Source organism: Ascidia mentula, chromosome 2 (genome assembly GCF_947561715.1).
Source record: "Ascidia mentula chromosome 2, kaAscMent1.1, whole genome shotgun sequence".
Lineage (NCBI taxonomy): Eukaryota > Metazoa > Chordata > Ascidiacea > Phlebobranchia > Ascidiidae > Ascidia > Ascidia mentula.
The window spans coordinates 11,447,594-11,465,259 of record NC_138567.1 but is presented as its reverse complement, the minus strand read 5'-3'; the positions used below and the strand labels follow the sequence as shown (position 1 = coordinate 11,465,259).

Genomic DNA, 17,666 nt, shown 5'->3' with positions numbered 1-17,666 from the left:
ATACACGGGTCATGTCTTCGTAATTAAGGAGCTCGCACCTTTGGTATAAAGTGATCTTGCTTCTTAAAAAGCGTCGCGCTCCAAAATCTATATTCATTAAAGTTGGAACAATGCGAGCCACACGTTTTGAAGCAAAAGATGACGCTGCCTAAACGCAAGCTTTTGTTGGCAGAACGACCACATTTGGGCGCAACAACACGCGTATGCACTTAACCAAGGGCATATAACATCACCCGCTGCGCCGCTGCAGGATTTAGAGCCACGCCAGGGCAGTAATCTAGGGCATTTGCGTGCGGCATCTTTCAAAAACAATGCCGCAATATCGAACTGGTTTGGCGAACCCGTTTGCACCCGGGCGCCGCTGCCATCGCCAAGGGATTAAACCAAAACCCAAGGTCAGTTATATGACCACTCATTCCAAACTCTGTGACGTCACAGTGACTGGCAGATGTTGATTATGACATAGCGGGTGCAGACAAATGTTGAATATAAAATATAGGGTGCAGTGAATGCACACAACATGGAGGTATTATGAAATGAAAAACAATCTGTTGGGCTTTGATGACCTATAAAAATTACTTTCACCACACTTATTAAAATTCCTAGCGTCTGCATCTTCCTATTGACAAATTAAACCAGTAACATCGCGCTTAGCAGCTGTAAGTTGTTAATTACAGGGTCGCAACATTTCCAACAATTACAAAGCCATGCTAACTAACAAAATCCATGGTACGAACGGTTAATGTACCCTTAAATGTCTTGTGGCAAACAATGGAAACCACAATCCCCATGAGACCTAAGAGTTAGTAGTTACGTCTGTCACTCATCAAGTGCATGCTAAAAGTTACCACGAAAGGTCGTCTGCACATTCGCTCGAAAGTGACAAAAGGCGGTGACGGGGTAGTCGTCGCTCTGTTCTGCTGCAAATGTCACCGAAAGGTTATTTCTTTACTACTGTCTGACGTAATAATGGTTTAATTCAAAGCTCAAGTATGTGTCAAATAAATCCCAAATAACAATATTTATGAGCAATGTTTTTCATACATTGTACGAACTCGGACATGGCAACATTATTTAATACGATACAATTCACAGGCGAAACATAATGCAGTAAGAACAGGGGAAAAGCACATTACCACCGCCCATATCGACTGCAACGCCGTCAAAAGTAGGTAAGCCGAATGTGCAATACTGACACTGGGTGCGCTTGTATGCAGCTAACACCGGTATGAACACTAAAATACGGAGAATCATCGACGGGAAATAATTTTATTGAGAGCAAATTCCCACTTTTCGTTACCAATCCATCCTAATATAAAACTAAACAAACACTGTTTCGCGCCAAGTCACAACAGATAAATCACAGTATGGTTGGAAAATGGAACTGCCATCTTTGCCTGAAATGATGGCAACACGCACTGCCAGCCCAACCCCGACAGGCAGGCCAGCAGGCTATTGTCTCCCGATAAACGCTTCAAGCTTCGCAAGTATCGCATGTGTTGTAAGCATTGGCATCCGGGGTCGAGAACGGGACTGCTGAGTCCACTTCGGGTGCGCACTCATCGTTGGCCTTCCCCAAACCCTGCATCACGGCTGGGCATGAATAGTAGGAGAAGCTTTGCTCATCGCCGGTCTGAGCGTCGGCAGGTCGCAAAGACGTTTGCTCTTCGCACTGCAGGCAAATGATTGGCGGGAGTTAAAACGGCATATGGAATAGCGTGTGAATCGTGCAAAGACGTCTAAGTGATCTATGCGCACTTTGCATGCAGCAAATTACGCTTTTAAGAAACTTTCAACAACAAAATTTTACCAAAGCTAAATAGCGTACTTTACATGCAGCATCTAGACGAAAAATTAAATTGAGTTTCAAAATTGAAATTAAACAACGCTTCAAAACTCGCGCTTTTCATCTTTCAGCGTGAAAAGTAACCGCCACGTTTGGCTATAACTTTGTATGGAGATACCACAACACGTTATGTAGACTGCATACCGGAGGAGGGTGAACTTGCACGTTTTGGATCTGTCTTGCCTTCTCCTTGTTGGCCCAAATCTTCGCTTTCGGATCCGGATTCGCGTTCAGACACGGACTGCCTCCCTTCCTATGTCCAGGACTCTTCCTCTCTTCCGGGTGTCCCGGATGTCCGACCGTCATCTTGTATGGACGCGTCTCGTCCGACCCGCACATGTCCTTGATGTTTTCCTGGAAGTTGGTGGTCGTGAAGGCGTACACGATGGGGTTGATGCAGCTGTTGGCGTACGCCAAACAGATCGTGAATGGGTTGATCGCGATAAACAACTCTTCGTTGAAATAAGCGTCCAACCACCAGCCCAAGATGGCGGAGATCAGCTTCATGACGTGGAAGGGAAGCCAACACACAAAGAAAGCAGCGATGATAAAAGCGGCCAGTTTGGCCACTCGGTCCTTGCGCACTCGTTTGCTTATCACTTTGTGTTTGACTGTGAGCACGATCTTGGCGTAACAAATGCAGATTACAGTCATGGGTATTACGAAGCCAACCATGCTCTGTATAAACTCAAGGGTGCCCATTATGGCCGCTTTGCTCGTGTAGTTGGATGGAATGTACAACTGACAGGAAACTACACTGTCAAAGCCTCCTTCGGTGGCCGATGTCGGGTCGCTACCGTTTGTCGCTTCAATGACGTTTGGTAAATTCCCGTTTGGACTAAAGGCCCGAAGAGTTTGATAGATGATTCTGGGGATTGACAGGAGCAACGAGGCGCTCCATATCATGAAACAAACCCACCTTGCCACTGTAGAGGTGCGGAAGAGATTGACTGACGTAGCATGAACAACCGCCATCCAACGATCCACGCTCATAGCGGTGAGGAAAAATACACTCCCGTACATATTTACCGACGTGATCACGGCTGTAAGTTTGCACATGCCGAGACCGAAGGCCCAGTCGTATCCTGAGAGGTAGTAATGGCCCCAAAAGGGCACAAAACAGATAAACAACGAGTCTGCGAGGGCGAGATTGAAGAGGTAGGTGGTGGTAACGGACCAGGTGCTGCGTTGTCGAATCAACACAAATAGAACGACTGCATTGCCGACGATGCCAACGAAAAACACAAGGAACAAGATAACCGCTATGGCGGTCAGAGTCGACATGGTGAATCCAGTGTCAAGTGAAGCTGTACAGTTTATCGATTAACATACATTTGCACAAAGTAATGACACCCAACGCTGTAGACATAAAAAGAAATTAAAGCATGTATATGATTTACGTAGAGATAAGGTTGAACAATTTAAGTTGCACTTTATCTGAATTTGTTCATGTATGAAATATATGATGCATTTAAATTTAGATTTAAAATCTGATTACCCCACCCCCCAATTTACGCTATTATGTTAATCCAGTAGTAAGTACAGCAATCTTGCCAAGCTTATCAATGTAATAAACACACTTAGCGCCACATGACATGCAAAATACACCCGAACTTGTTTAAAACCATATGTTGATCAAAATGAGAAAAACTTGCCTTTCAGAAATTTCTCTGCATGAGATTTAATTTGGGAATATTTAGATAAATCAATAAAGGTAATACCGACTGTGTTTGATTATTTAAGGTTTGATTTTGTGAAGGTATATAAAACTGTACACCCAATCTATACTCTGGTCAATATAGGCTCTTAAGCGGTAATTTCTCTTCCTACTAAGCACCAAGGTCACGTTTTCTGATAGATATCAAAAGTATACATTAGTTCGTGGCCACAATTTACTCAGTAAAGTAAAATTGAATGTTGAACATCAACAACGACATCGTTAATAAAGACAATCAAGAGTATAAATAGACCAACGCAGTGCCCTTAAACAACATTTTGCCCAAACAAGGGAGACCTGCAGACATGATGTATACATCAAGACTTAGTACCCCCGGGGTGGTCATAAACGTCTAACGAACGCGGACGGTGCAGCTGATTTTAGAAGAAGCGAGTCCAGCTGACTAATGACCTTGATGAGGTTTTTAATTTGACGTCTGTTAAGACCTTAACGCGGCAATTTTGTTGCCATAAACGCGAGTTGTTACTATATTGTGTAAGAGGCTGCATCAAATCGCCACTAAGACACATTTTTCTTCTGTGTACTTTATATCACAGAACTTAGCCGGGTAGTTATTATGCATATTAAATTTTTGCTTAAAAAAACTGTAGAAGTGCTCAACACAATACGAAGAAATTGGTTCTCCAAACGCTGTTTATATTTAATTCAATGGTTCTACGACTATTCAGAGAAATTACCATAAAGTCAAACAATCTCTTTCAGTAAATCTGAGCAACTGACGGTTGCTTGCTATCTGGGCAGACTACAGACCTAATCACTATTAAAAACACAAAGATTACATTTACCGGAACAAGCCGCCCGTAAACACGGAATCGATTATCGAAGCAAAATGACGAAAGCCCCTCCTTGTCAGTGAGGGTATATTAGACTGAGTTCGATCAATAAAACAAAGGCAACACCGCCGTGTCTCCAGCAAGCCTTACTCGGGCGGACACTCTCTACTACAACTATACTGCAGTCGCAACAAACGAAGACACGATCTTATGTTTCCGTTTGCGGCAGACAAGCTGCGTCATCTCTCGGCTGCAGGAGAAGCAAAAGTTTATGACATAATGGCGACGCGGCTCTCGGCAATTAACCGACGATGAGCAGCAACGCATGACGCTGGTTCACCGAGTAATTACCAACCAGCCGCACAGAGAAGAGCGCAATGGAGAAAAGTGTGCTACAAGGGGCGTATTTCACAAAGCTCCGATGCATTATGTGCATAAGAGCCATACTAATCATTGAGAGATGCAGACAGGGTGTACACACTGTTTCGACTTGTAAGGTCTCATCAGTGCAGCTGTTGATTGTGGCACTGTGCTAGATTCTACACTAGCAGACACACAGATTTCCACTTTGTGGTACCTACGATGCATTGATGCTCAAAGAATACGCACGGGCAAGACAATTAGACTTGACCAACCCTCATTGTGGTACGTCTCCAAAGCTCCACCTTGTTAATTACGGCACAGCATAGGCTGCACCGATGTAAAATACAACCTGCATCAATAATCTATCAGTTTCAAACCGGCAGACACAATCACATGGCCAATGCATTCATGTAGGTCGACAGGTAAATACTGTTTGTAGGTCATCTTTAGTCATTCGTGTCCACCGCCAATAATCAAAGTGCTACAGATTTTAACAATAAACCAGTGTTTCCCAGAAGATTACATCAATCTAAACAGTCTCCTCTCGGGGACATTAGAATTAACTTGCCATACATACATCCAACAGTAAAGATACAGACTACTTAAGGCAGATACAGCCTGTATATATACATACATACGCAAGGTATAGGCCTTAACAAGCTTACCACAACTCGAATAGTCGATGCTGCCTCAAACAATACAAGTTACTTTTGATTTGCAATTTACTTTCGTAACACAAAAAACAACCGTTCTCGTGTAACTGACGGGCTTTCGCAAAGTCAATCATCCCTGCGACAACTGTTGCTTTCACTACTGCCGCTGCATTCTCCATGCCGTTGCGGGCATTATGGTCTTTTAAATCGATGCCTTTTTCTTCACTTGCAACGCGAAGGACAGACGACAGTGAAGGTCATTTTACTGATTAAATTTTCTCCATTCTCCCACACTATGTTATCATGTGGTAAACCCAAAAGAATATAAACGTCACATAGATATATCTTTTGATGCGAAACACGCGCAAAAACCATGTCCTTGATGTGTTAGTTTCACCAATACCAAGTAATTTTCATCTATCTCGATCAGGTTTTCCAATTGCCATATGGGTGGAGTGGAGTGCATTAGCCTTCCGACGTTGCTGAGGGTCAAAAAGCTTTTTAGTTTGTATTGCACCTGGATTTGAACTCATATTGTACTGACCAAGAATCCTGAACAGTTTTTGTTTCATGTTATATATGTCGAGCGCCTTGATCTATGTGGATAGTCCCCCGAGCCCTAGAGAGTAGACTGTGTAAACTGAAACTTTAGCTCCCCCGTACGGACAGAAATATGGAAATATTTTTGCATGCAAATAGAAGTACCGTTCATTGGGGTGAACCCAAAATATTTTGGTTCTGAACATTACGGTTAAATCTATGAAAATTATACCGAAACAATATATAAAGTTACTTTATCCCAAACCATGCGTACAATAAATTACAAAAAAATAGAATACTCTATTGTAACGGATAAGGCAATTGCAATCAAAACAACGAAGCATCCAAGCCAAAAGCAAATGTTGATGAAAAGCCATTCAGTGTAAGGATGTGTGAATAAGTTGTTGCATGTGAAAAACAAAATTTTATTGACACGATAAAGCAGATGAGCGTCGTCATGCCCGGGCGGAGTGCAAATATTCCGGAACCAGACCCAAAATCAAACGAAAGTGAAGATGAAAACCTGCCCAATGTCCAGCAATTTCAAGTGGACGGGGAATCAAGCAGCGAAGACGAAAATGAGCCGGAAAATCAAGGGTGAGTCAGATAACTTGCGAAAGGAAATCCACGAATTCCTTGTGATATTATTGTTGTTTTTTCTTCCACACAAGATATGAGCCTTTGCCGATGGTTGAAGGAGTTGTGGATGACATTAATATAAGTTCAGATGAGGAAACTACAGACCTTGTGGAAGAACTTCCGAAGCGAGAAATTGATGTCAATACAGGTATGGATATGGAAGTATAGAAAATCTATTTAGCACCAAATATTTCAGTTAAGATTGGTAAGTTTGGGCTTTTGTCCCATTAGTGGCTAAATATTAACAAAAACTTAATTTGCATGCCTTATAGTTTTCTGTTTCGTGGACGATGTTTCAATTTAAAAAAATAATACTAACTGTTCTTTCTTTTTTAAAGATTTGGTAAAAACAGCAATGAAAAGCATTAAATTGGATGAATCGAGTATACCATCTTGGGCCAGAGACATTTCTGACAGTGCTTGGGCCAGCTTTGTGAAACAAGCTGTTTTGAAAGATTCAGACATGACCAAGGAATGCTCAGAAGCTTCAGAATCCAGTTCTTTGAAAACATGACAAGTTCGATTACAAATCCTTGTAGTGCAATATCAGAAACAAACGACACAGTTTCTAATATGACCAGGAGGGGATATTTGACACTTCATATACTTTTTTGTATTCTAAAGTTTTGCAATGAAGTGTAGTCCTGTATTACACACATTTTGTGATACTTAATCATAACTCTATTGTTTGTATGGCGGAAACCAAGGCATACAAGTTTCATGTCACATGCATTTGGCAATATCACGTTTTTTTTACGTCCAGAGATTTGTATATGACAACCTGTTCACAATGCCCATGTTTTTCATACCATGCTGCATTGTAACTAAAAATAACCAATTCAAAACTTGTTTTTCCCTTTTCCCAGATATTTGTTGCTAAGTCTTTGTTGGCCATAAAGATAACAGGAAATTCTGATAATAAAAACTTTCATTTTAAAAATACCAACTATTTAAAAGTGTTAAAATTCACGTTTACTACATTCATTTATAGGAAATATGTGTAAGGTAGCAAATGTACAAATGTAACATAAGATTCACACCATGCCAAAAACAAGTACCCATGAACTACATAGACCGTTCTATAATGCTGTGTAAAAGCAAGGCAGCTAAACTCTACAAAAATATAAAAAATACTGAAAAAAAGAAACAGTGTAAATATGCCACCACCAATTCATAAAAAGTAGCCCAAATGAAAAGTATTGGACAACAAAACACTAGACTTATAGCTATTCTATTATCACAGTATAGGTTTGCTCACAGCATTTAAAGATATAGTACAGGATCACGGTGAGAAACAAAATACTATATTTTGAATAATGTGTTTCAAGCAAATCAATCACACCTAATTCTTAGGACTTTTTCTGAATTTTTGTCTGCTCTCTGGTGTCAATTTTCTTAAATGTGATAAGGCAATGAAGGTTTCCACCCTTTTTCTTGGTTTTTCGAACTTGCACACCCTTTTCTGGTCTCCTAATATCATAGAATTGTGGGCCTTCCATATGAAGGTCTTGAAGAATCTCATCCCATCTAATATAACATCAGATAAAGCTGCATAACTATATATGACACTTTTTGATTTTTCACAATTACTGTACACTGCATAAAGCAATAAAGTAAAATGCAAACAGTACCATTGTCTTAACCTTTTGTCTCCCATTTTTTGGGGCTGGGTAATTGGCAAGACCAGGGTCAATTACCAAGCTACACTAATGAGAACAGAAAGGGTAAAACAATAGCACTGACTGCAGCTATTTTGTTCAGTATTCACTGTAGCCACCATGATATTTTTAAAAGTATATTAAAATAAACTTGAATAACCTTTTGCAGTGAATAGGAGGGTGTCGCTTGCTTGGCTCTCCAATAAATATCCATTCATTCAAAGCAGGAGTTGTAGGGAGCTCATCAGACTGACCTTGTGTTGGTGCAACACTTTCATCATCTATAATTTCCTTGCTGTCATATGCCTCTTCAGGGTTCTTAATAACAAGTAATATATGCAAAAATTAAAGGCTATAATAAGGATTTAGAAACCAATATCTACGACATTGGTAGCTACTGTGAAACCTGTGGGGTGGACTCAAATCCAATAGGACAGAAGTAGTGGTTGTAACAGTGGTAGATAAATGCTGTTTCTTTGCTGCAAAGTCCTTGCTTGAGGTGTTCAAGTGCTGAAACATCTGTCATTAACTTCGTTTGTATTCTTCCTGTGTAGAGTTAATTAGGTTAGAAAATAGCATTCATAAGCATACAAATAAATTAAGTTTGTATTTGGCAATGTACCTTTTGGCTTGTAGAGGTAGAATGCTTTTCCACGAACAGCAAAAAACTCATTGAGTTTACGAAACCATCTCATAAGGGTGGCATTACCAGTAAATGGACCAAACCGAATTTCATCAAATGGTTGTTTAAATCCAAGTATTTCCAATGCATTTTCCTGCACACAAATCCAAATTGAGAAATGCATTTTTGGTGTAAAAATATGCAAGGTTTGTGCAAGTAAAATGAAATACCCTTCTGAAACAGAAGTAATAAAAAAACTTAATATACTTGTGTTATTGGCTCAAGAGATCCAGTGCCAAGGGAACTGAACAGATAATTCCAAACAGAGACCACAGATGAAATTCCACAAGATTTTTTGTATTGAGGGCGACACATACAATACAGTCGTTTAACATCAAGGACTTTGCGTGAGGAAATGTCATTCATATTGATGTTTGCTTTTGTCCTGAAAAATGCAAAACCATTGAAAAACAGTTCCTGGTATGTCATTATTACAATTAATGCAATAAAACAAAGTTTATTTGCAAGGTCATAGTTGTAAAAAATAGTGTTAATCTGCGGAATTCCTTTGTTTAAGCCAAACCATAACTGTTTTTTTCCATTGTTTCTTTTCAAAAAGGACACAAACCTTTGAAATTCTTTTCGCCTTTTTCTTAATGGCTTTTTTGTTTGAAGTTTCTGTTTTAAGGCCTGACATGGCTCCTTGTTTGCAGATTCCTGTGCTTCGAAATTAATCTCCCATGTCAGGGATGCACTCTGCTGTGCTGCCTTCTCTATTTCATTTTCTGATTTAATGAATTCATTTACAGACATAAGTTTTGCGTTAGCTTGATCCCCACCTGCCCCTTGATCAATACAAAGTGATGGTTGCCTGTTTTCCATGTTTGTGTGGCAGGATGTGGCCAAGTCTGAAGTGGAAAGGTTTGATTGCACAGGAGGAAAAAGGTTTTCCCCATCACTCATATCCTCAGACTGAGTATATTCATCAAATTCAGAAGTCAAAAACTCATCAATAGTTACTTTTTCACTGAGTTGCTCTTCGGTTAAAGCAAACTCCTTTAATTTGAACAATTGGCTGGCATAACTTGAAGAAGCATGGGTAAATTGTGCTGTATTGCTTTCTGCTTGCCCATCAACAATATTATCAGAGTGCTTATTTGAAAACACACTTTCACTTTCAAAGCAGCTTTCATACTCTTCTTCATCACTTGGAAAGTTTTCTGAATCTGATGCCAGGTAAACGCTTGGAGACCTTCCTTTGGCTTTCCACACATAGTTCCCCATGTTGCAATATTTTGTTTAAATGTTTAACATCAACAGTCTGTAACAGAATAAATTTTAAGCACAAAATAATAAATACATAGTTTTAGGTTTTCTCAACTCAACAGCATGACTGGCAGCAACAAAGAAAATAAAGGACATTTGTGTGCATAGATTTGAATTTCAAATAAATGAATGAAAGTGAATCACAACTGAACACTTGAAAGGGGGCAATATGACATGATTTAAGCACAAAAAAATATATTGGATAATATAGCAGCAAGAACAGAGCATAACAGTGTAATCGTATTTGGAGAAGGCATTATGTTGCAAAGTATAAATAAAGTGGGTGAACATGTCTTTCCGCAATTAGCCTGCGACATGTGGGACACCGTCGGGTAATCCTTACTGCAGTTTTGATACAGCTTTCACAAAAAATATGTCCGCAAATGGTTGAACTGATTTTATCACCCTTTTGCAAAGTGCTTACTAGGGTCTCAAGACAAATTGGGCATGTCATTTTTGCAATTGAAGTTGATGAACTGTCTACCAGGCCGGTACGTAACAGTGAACTAGAGCAAACAGTACCAGTGCCTTTATTTACATCACAAGATGGGTTGGAACATGGGCATAGATTGTTGTTGCTCTCAGAGGCGGTCAGATCCACTACATCACTAGTACTTGTCAGGTCAATTACTTCCAATTGATTAGATCTTGACCATGTATATCTTCTTGGTGTGCTTGGTTCTGTTGGGGAAATTAAAATTATGTTTGAATCTTGTGGTGGATGTTCAGCTTGTCTTCTTGAGTTTGAAGTTCCCTCCTGTTCTAAATTCATCTAAAATGTTTTGGACTATTAAATTATTAGAAATTTTATTAGAGCTGTTTGAATTTCCACAGTTACTTTATGTAAAATGTTTCCTTTACCCTGTAACTGAACCAAAGTTTAATTTTATTGTCACCTAATTTTTGGCAGAAAAAAGGCTTCCAAAAAGTCAACGACACAAATGCCCCTACTTTTTCCCTGCCTCTTTCACACATATTTTTCGATTTGGATCAAGTTGATTTCTATGCGGCACCAAGCTTCTTGAATCATTGTGAACAAATCGCAAGCTTGACCAATGACAAGCGCCGAAATTTGCCTGAGTATTTGGCGCTGGTTTTGTTTTGATCTCCAGGGAAATACAAAAAAGTTTGAATGTTTTGTCTCTGATGTTAGTATTAGGTTTTGCACAGTAAACTGAAGTTGTATACTTGTCGTTTTTATGTTAAAATAAACGCACACAGAATCTTCGCATAAATACGTCTATTTGTCATTTTACCGTATTGCATATACATTAGGCTACATTTGTTGTGTAATTCACATGTTGTATAGCTTCTCTATAGTATAGGTTTGTTATTAAACGTAATAAACAATGGATGTAGCTTCATTGAAAAGGCCTGAGCTGCAGAAACTTGCAAAGAAGCATGGTATAAAGGCAAATCAAAAGGTGGGTTTTTATTAAATTTAAGAAGACAAAATCATCAATGGCATACTTTATTTTTAGAATGAAAAACTCATTAAAGCATTGAGTGAGATCTTGTCAGCAACGTCTCAGAGCCCAGCTGCTAATAAGGAAAATGTAAGTAAAACACTGTAATGTTGTGTGGTAGAATTTGGGTAGGTCTAAACCTTTGGCTTAATATTGTATTGCATCAAAGAAAATATTTTCCATTTAGCATTAAATTTTATAGATGCGTATTTTAAAGCAATAGTTAATATAGACCTACATTATTTATTGTCAAAGCCAACATTCACTTGTTTTTTGTGCCCCACAAACACAACTATTTTTGGCACTATTGATTTTGCAAGAAATTTAATAATTTGTAGAGAACCACTTCATTGTATCTAATTAAGTAACACACTGTAAAAAAAGTGTTGTTTAAGTTTATTAGTGTGTTTTTTAAATAATCTTTGCTACAGACATTACCAGCTAAGTCCAAAAAACGAGGTAGAGGTAAAAAGAATGTATCATCGGAAATAAGCATTACTTCAGTTGAAAGTGACGTTTCAAAGGTTGGTTAGTCTATATACACAACTAACTTTTTTTATGTTTTTGTTAGTCATAAATTTAATGTAGACCAATCTGATGATGTAATTTTTCTCAAATTTTATTATTTTAGGGTGAAGTTTCATGTTCCAAGTCTGACATTCCGATGACAGATACAAGTAACTACAATAGTTCAATAATGAGTGAAATTACTCCAGACTGGAATGAATTGGATTTAAATGATTTAATGGTAAAATTATTTTGTTGGCTAGTTGGATTTTGTACACATCAAGCACAATGAAAAAAAAAACACAATAAAGAAATTCTGTATGATAAAAAATATGGGACAATTCATGATTTGCATTTTCCTGGAAGCCCTGTATGTCACAATATAGGTTTGCTAATAATACTTGTCCTTTGCAAAATAATAGTAGTACTATGGAAAGCCTTAAGTATTTTAAAGGTGGCACTTAACTACCTGACCTAGGAGAGTGTTAAACTTATTAAGCCTGCAAAAGTAGTTGGATGGTTTATGTATATAATTGGGGTTTTAATGCTATTCCTTCTTTTATAGGAGTTGTCTGTAGAAAGTGCAGCTCCTCCAGCTACCATGCAGGTTACGCAAGGAGAAATTCGGAGATCATCCAGAAGCTCATCAAGAAATCGAACAGGTACTAAGGGGTCCAAACTTTTTTTTACTCAATTGCTGTTTTTTTTGCATTCTGTTAAAATGTTTTGTTTACTTAAAAGCATCTACAACACCTGGCAAAGCAAAAGTTGTTGCAAATATTAACCAACCTGCTACTCCCAAATCATCTGATTCATTAGTAAGTTCAGTGTTTCTAATTCAGTGATCTGCATATAAACAATTATCAACAATGTTTTTAGAAGGAAGCTGGAAAAACTTTCAGTATTCCCAAAAATCGTACCAAGTCAAAAATAACAAATAAAGAAAGTTCAATAGGACGTAAATCTGTTGTGAAAAGACATTCAAATGAGCAAGCAAACAGTATACAGGTATAATTTACATCGATGTTACATTTTTATTCTCCAGATTTATTGCGATGAATTTCAATGCTTAAAAATGTTTAAATCACAGTTTCATTTATACTGAAACGAAGGCTTCAATGTAATCTTATTTACTCGAAACAACAGGCAAAGAAAACCAGAGCATCCAACAAGTGGAAGAAAGATATGGAGGATGCTGTGTTGTCTGCTGTTGAAAAGAAATGTAAGTGCAGACATGTACAGATTAAATTATCCTTATTTCTGATGTTTTAATTAACGTATTGACATTTTAGTTGCTTAAACCTTTACATATTATGCAAAATCTAAACCTTTTTATTCATAATTATGTTCACAGTGGGCCGCCCATCTCAACTTCGACAAAACTCCAACAAATCCACGCCTTTGTTCACAGCCAAAGGTGTAACAACCGGAAAACCAACAGGCATTTTCACAAAAGCTCACAAGAAGTAAGCAATAAATTACATGTTATTTTATACGTATATGCAGGGCGGCAGGGTTACCACGAACCTGGGCCTAAAAATTATGCACAAGGTATTTAATTCCCTTTTTTTCGGGGGCAAACAGTGATATTTGTTTTGATTTTTGGCTATGCTGGTCCTTCCAAAAACGTATATTACTTTATCATATTACTAATAATCCACATTTAATGGAAAAATTGGCACTTTACATGAGAAAACTAAGCTAAAGCATGCAAGTCGAAAAACACAAAATAAGCTTGTTCTTTGAAATAAGCCTGTTTGTATTTTTTTAAAGCCCTGCTTAGCAATAAGTATGGGTGACAATACCTTGCTAATACATAACATATTTAGGGGCTTTGGAAAACTTGAGTCAATTGATGATTATCAGAAGAGGAAAGAGGAGAGAGCAGAAATGCTCCTTGGATCTGGCAGAAAGCGGGATGTTTTAAGTCGCCTTGCAAAACCAAAGGTAGTTGGGTAGTTTTTGTTATTCAGTTATCTTTTTGTAACACTAACACAAACTTTTGCAGACCCCCAGTGCAAAAAATACTCGTACCAGCATTCTCACCCCAGCTAACAACAAAAAGTCAGCCCAGAAAGGCAATAGGTTAGATTTCAATTTACTGATATTGTTATACTAACTGATAAATATGCATACTGGGCAATTATGAAATCGTGATGCATCACTGCAGCTGGATGTTATGGTTTAACACAAATATCTTTGACCGATATAAGGACGCTCATACTTGTTAATCATACAAGGTTTAGCGCCAAACGCGTATATGCTGCCTCATAATATTTGAGCGTTACTGTGTGTTTGTGGTGGAGTATTGTAAAGGGTTGCGGGGTTTTCAAGTGGGCCAATAAGCTAAATTTATTCTCTCTGTCCTTGCATTTTTTGAACGGCAAATATTATGTTTGCTATTTCGGCAGGATTTGTCCATTCGATAAAACGCTTTGCTGCTATTTTCTTCACATTACGCCAGTCATTATCAGACTGACCAAAGCCTTGAAAAACGCAAGAACAAACCCCTATTGTTCCGAAACGATGCGACTGTATCTGTCTGTGTGCTCAACAAATAAAAGGCGATAATTCGCTTCACATTCGGTATCTTCGGTTATCTATGTACTCGAAAACAATGAACCACTATCCACCATAACCACGTGTGAGGATTAGACAAAGCATACTCGCGCAACCCCAATAGGACGCATTTCACGATCGCCATAATCTCTCCGTGGACATACAATACATTTCCTGAAAAATTTGATCAATGGCCGACAAATGACGCCAAAAAACAGGTCACAGGTGATACCCTAAAATAGAAGTGTCTGAATGCGGCCCATCATGTCTCAGTTTGTGAGCCACGTCGTAAGTTAGTTTTGTTAATATTAATACTAGTTCGACAATTTACGCTTTATATGATGTGGCATTATGTCTCTTACAATGCAATTCGTTCGTTTAAAAACCAAGAGTTATCGATCGATTATGTCTTTGATTTGTGAAGTTGTATAAGGCCTGTATAAAAGGTGGGTTTGTAAAAAGGACCAACTCACTGAATACGTTTGATATCCCTGCCTTAATATTTACAATAACGTTCCACAGAAAGTCGTCGGTTGCCGGTTTCAAACCATCTGTAACTTCAACTTCACGCATCAACACTAACTTTGGTTCGACTCGTTCCAAGCTCGCCACCCCCAAGAAAGTTACCGTATCATGTAAGAGAAATTACGTCACTAAATAACGGACGTATATGTTACGTAATTGATTTGTTCCACAGTCGCAAAGTCGCCGTCTAAACTTCCCAAACCGAAGTTCCAGACCCCAGTAGATCGCAGCAAGCGTTCGTCCAGGGTCTCGTTAACCCCGTTTAAACCAATCATCAGCAACACGCCGACTTCCACCAGCAAGATTTCTTCCTTCGATCTCCAGGTAACGTTTTCGCTTCACATTTAGAACCACAGTAGCGATAATACAGTTTTCAATTGAAAACATGATTCTGTAGGCGATGCCTGCTGTCCTGAGCGCTTGGTCGTTCGCCGCAAGCATTATCTTTACGTATATATTCCTGATATTCTAACAATGCCTGCCATGTTGGACTAATTTAGGCTTTTAGACATCAAAACCCTAGTTTGGGTTGCAGTAAAGAGTTGTTTAGGATTTATATTTTGGAATGTGTATTGTTTGATTACATAACTTCGGCAACTTTACGAAAACTTCTTTGTGGCCATCCAGGAGAGCCTCAAGAAACCATTATCTTGGGTTCCACACAAGGGTCCGCTCAAAAAGTTTGAGGACCCGACCAAAGTGTCGCTCCAGCAACGGTTTAAAAACGCCCGAAATCCAAAGACGTCTAGCAGGTAATTTTACCCAAAACCCCAACCCTTACATCCGAGGTATGTATTTTTCCCCAGCATTTGTCCTTGGTGTTGCCGTCCCCCCTGTTGCTGCATGAGAGCATGTTACTGTCGTCGACCCGTTACGATTATTTCGTTGGTCTGCATTCACAGCTATACAAAACTGACGCTATACCAGTGGTTCTTAAAACTTGGGAAATGTTCTCCGCATTTTTGCAACACCAATCACAAATCTATCAGGACGATTTGTTCCAATGTTTACAAATTTCGGTGACCTAAAGCTGACCTAACTTGTCATTTGCCTCCACTGTTTCTAAAAAACTCCTAATTTCTTTGTTTAATTCTTTACGCGACGCCCTGGGAAACTAATAACGGCGCATCAGGGCGTCACGGCGCACAGTTTGAGAATCTGTTGTGTTTGTTCCTGTTGTGAACTGGATGCCAAAATGCGACCAAAAACACACTGTCAACCAGGATATTGACCCATAACCTTCGTCAATCGACCTTACCAGTTACCACACTAGATGCAAATTTAAGCGCAACTTGTAAACCTGTTCCTGTTCACAGGGAAAAACGTAGACAAGACCGCGACGCTGCCAGGAACAACACAAAATCGAGTCAGATGATGAAGCGAAGAGGCATCAAATAATCACCATACACCGCCATACATTTGACATGCTATCGAAAGAAAAGTACTCCAATTTTACGTTGAATTTTACAGGCTTGCCTTTTACCGTGCATGTTGTACATACCATTTTAAACCTTCTTTCACAAGCGCCGAATGCGCTGCTTTTTAAAGGGCTGCACTGTCTTGTTGCGGCAAACACTGCCTACATATTTGCAGTATACCAATTGTTGGGTGCCGTATGTTTTTCTTCATCTCCTTGTGTTTGTTGTAAAACCGCTCAGCTTTGTACATAAACAGTTTTCTCGAAAGCCTTTGTGGTGATTTGAGTGCTGTGTGGGGTTCTTTGCAAAATTGTTTGAAGCAGACAAACAAATTATTTTTAATAAATATCCGTCCTTCAGGAGCAATTTAAAACCCTTGCCGACGTTTCAACTATTAACCAGCGAGACTTCATCAGGGCGCCAGTAAATTTAAATCGAACCTTACATTTAATTGTGTCAAACGGATCGAGTTTTAGAAATTACAATATGTCTGCTGGCAGCAACGCAATAAAATTATCGTAGGAAAGTGTGAACCTTTAGGAAGTTTATTGCGTTGAACCGAAAGAAAAGGTAGATTGGATTGCCGTTCAACTAGTTCTTATACCCCAATACATGTAAAGTTTTTCAAAGGCGTACTGGTGTCTTAAAAAAAAAAAAAAATTGACCACGATATGTAAAATAATAATCAACGCTCACGGCTTTTGAACCAGGTAAGATCGTATAATTAGTGTGAACTTATATATTTTAAAAATGGGATGTTTGTTTGTGTATCGTGTGGAGTTACACTACGCTGATCTAAGTAGCAGGGTGAAGCATCTTTATAGATTAGTTTTCGATGCGAAAGCATGCCTTTGGCAAGTAATCCTACGCCTAATATCTGTACATAAAAAACAAAGAAGCACGGGTACTTTCTCCTTTGCACACAATAACTGTAGGTGTTAGCCTATTATAGTCAGCAATCAATCAGTGATTTATTTTCTTTGTCGTATTATCACACGGAAAACGAAAGCTAAATAAAAACATGCGAAATAGA

General features: G+C 38.8%; 4 protein-coding genes across 5 annotated transcripts; 2 read left to right on the top strand and 2 right to left on the bottom strand.

The window, feature by feature from the left end:
* Positions 1 to 1,465: 1,465 nt before the first annotated feature.
* On the bottom strand, positions 1,466 to 3,180 carry LOC145890649 (type-1 angiotensin II receptor A-like). The gene is made up of 2 exons (XM_082981777.1): positions 1,991 to 3,180; positions 1,466 to 1,672 (listed from the first exon to the last, which is right to left on the bottom strand). The coding sequence occupies exons 1-2, from the start codon at positions 3,128 to 3,130 to the stop codon at positions 1,475 to 1,477; spliced, it is 1,338 nt and encodes a 445-aa protein (XP_082837903.1). The 5' UTR covers positions 3,131 to 3,180; the 3' UTR covers positions 1,466 to 1,474.
* Positions 3,181 to 6,256: 3,076 nt separating this feature from the next.
* Positions 6,257 to 7,878, top strand: LOC145890652 (uncharacterized). Its single transcript, XM_082981779.1, has 3 exons — positions 6,257 to 6,510; positions 6,585 to 6,700; positions 6,891 to 7,878. Exons 1-3 carry the CDS (start codon positions 6,359 to 6,361, stop codon positions 7,064 to 7,066), a joined length of 444 nt encoding a protein of 147 aa, XP_082837905.1. The 5' UTR covers positions 6,257 to 6,358; the 3' UTR covers positions 7,067 to 7,878.
* Positions 7,879 to 7,900: 22 nt separating this feature from the next.
* Positions 7,901 to 10,149, bottom strand: LOC145890648 (basic immunoglobulin-like variable motif-containing protein). The gene is made up of 6 exons (XM_082981776.1): positions 9,461 to 10,149; positions 9,100 to 9,277; positions 8,833 to 8,986; positions 8,617 to 8,756; positions 8,371 to 8,528; positions 7,901 to 8,079 (listed from the first exon to the last, which is right to left on the bottom strand). The coding sequence occupies exons 1-6, from the start codon at positions 10,114 to 10,116 to the stop codon at positions 7,902 to 7,904; spliced, it is 1,464 nt and encodes a 487-aa protein (XP_082837902.1). The 5' UTR covers positions 10,117 to 10,149; the 3' UTR covers position 7,901.
* A 1,316-nt stretch (positions 10,150 to 11,465) lies between these two features.
* LOC145890646 (uncharacterized) lies at positions 11,466 to 16,875 on the top strand. Of its 2 annotated transcripts, none has more exons than XM_082981774.1 (15): positions 11,466 to 11,582; positions 11,640 to 11,714; positions 12,056 to 12,148; positions 12,256 to 12,372; positions 12,697 to 12,793; positions 12,873 to 12,949; positions 13,014 to 13,139; positions 13,278 to 13,353; positions 13,486 to 13,597; positions 13,961 to 14,078; positions 14,140 to 14,216; positions 15,213 to 15,325; positions 15,388 to 15,539; positions 15,843 to 15,967; positions 16,532 to 16,875. In XM_082981774.1, the coding sequence occupies exons 1-15, from the start codon at positions 11,508 to 11,510 to the stop codon at positions 16,611 to 16,613; spliced, it is 1,515 nt and encodes a 504-aa protein (XP_082837900.1). In that variant the 5' UTR covers positions 11,466 to 11,507; the 3' UTR covers positions 16,614 to 16,875. The 2 variants fall into 2 exon arrangements, with proteins under 2 accessions (XP_082837900.1, XP_082837898.1); XM_082981772.1 differs by having other exon boundaries at positions 13,011 to 13,139.
* Positions 16,876 to 17,666: the final 791 nt, after the last annotated feature.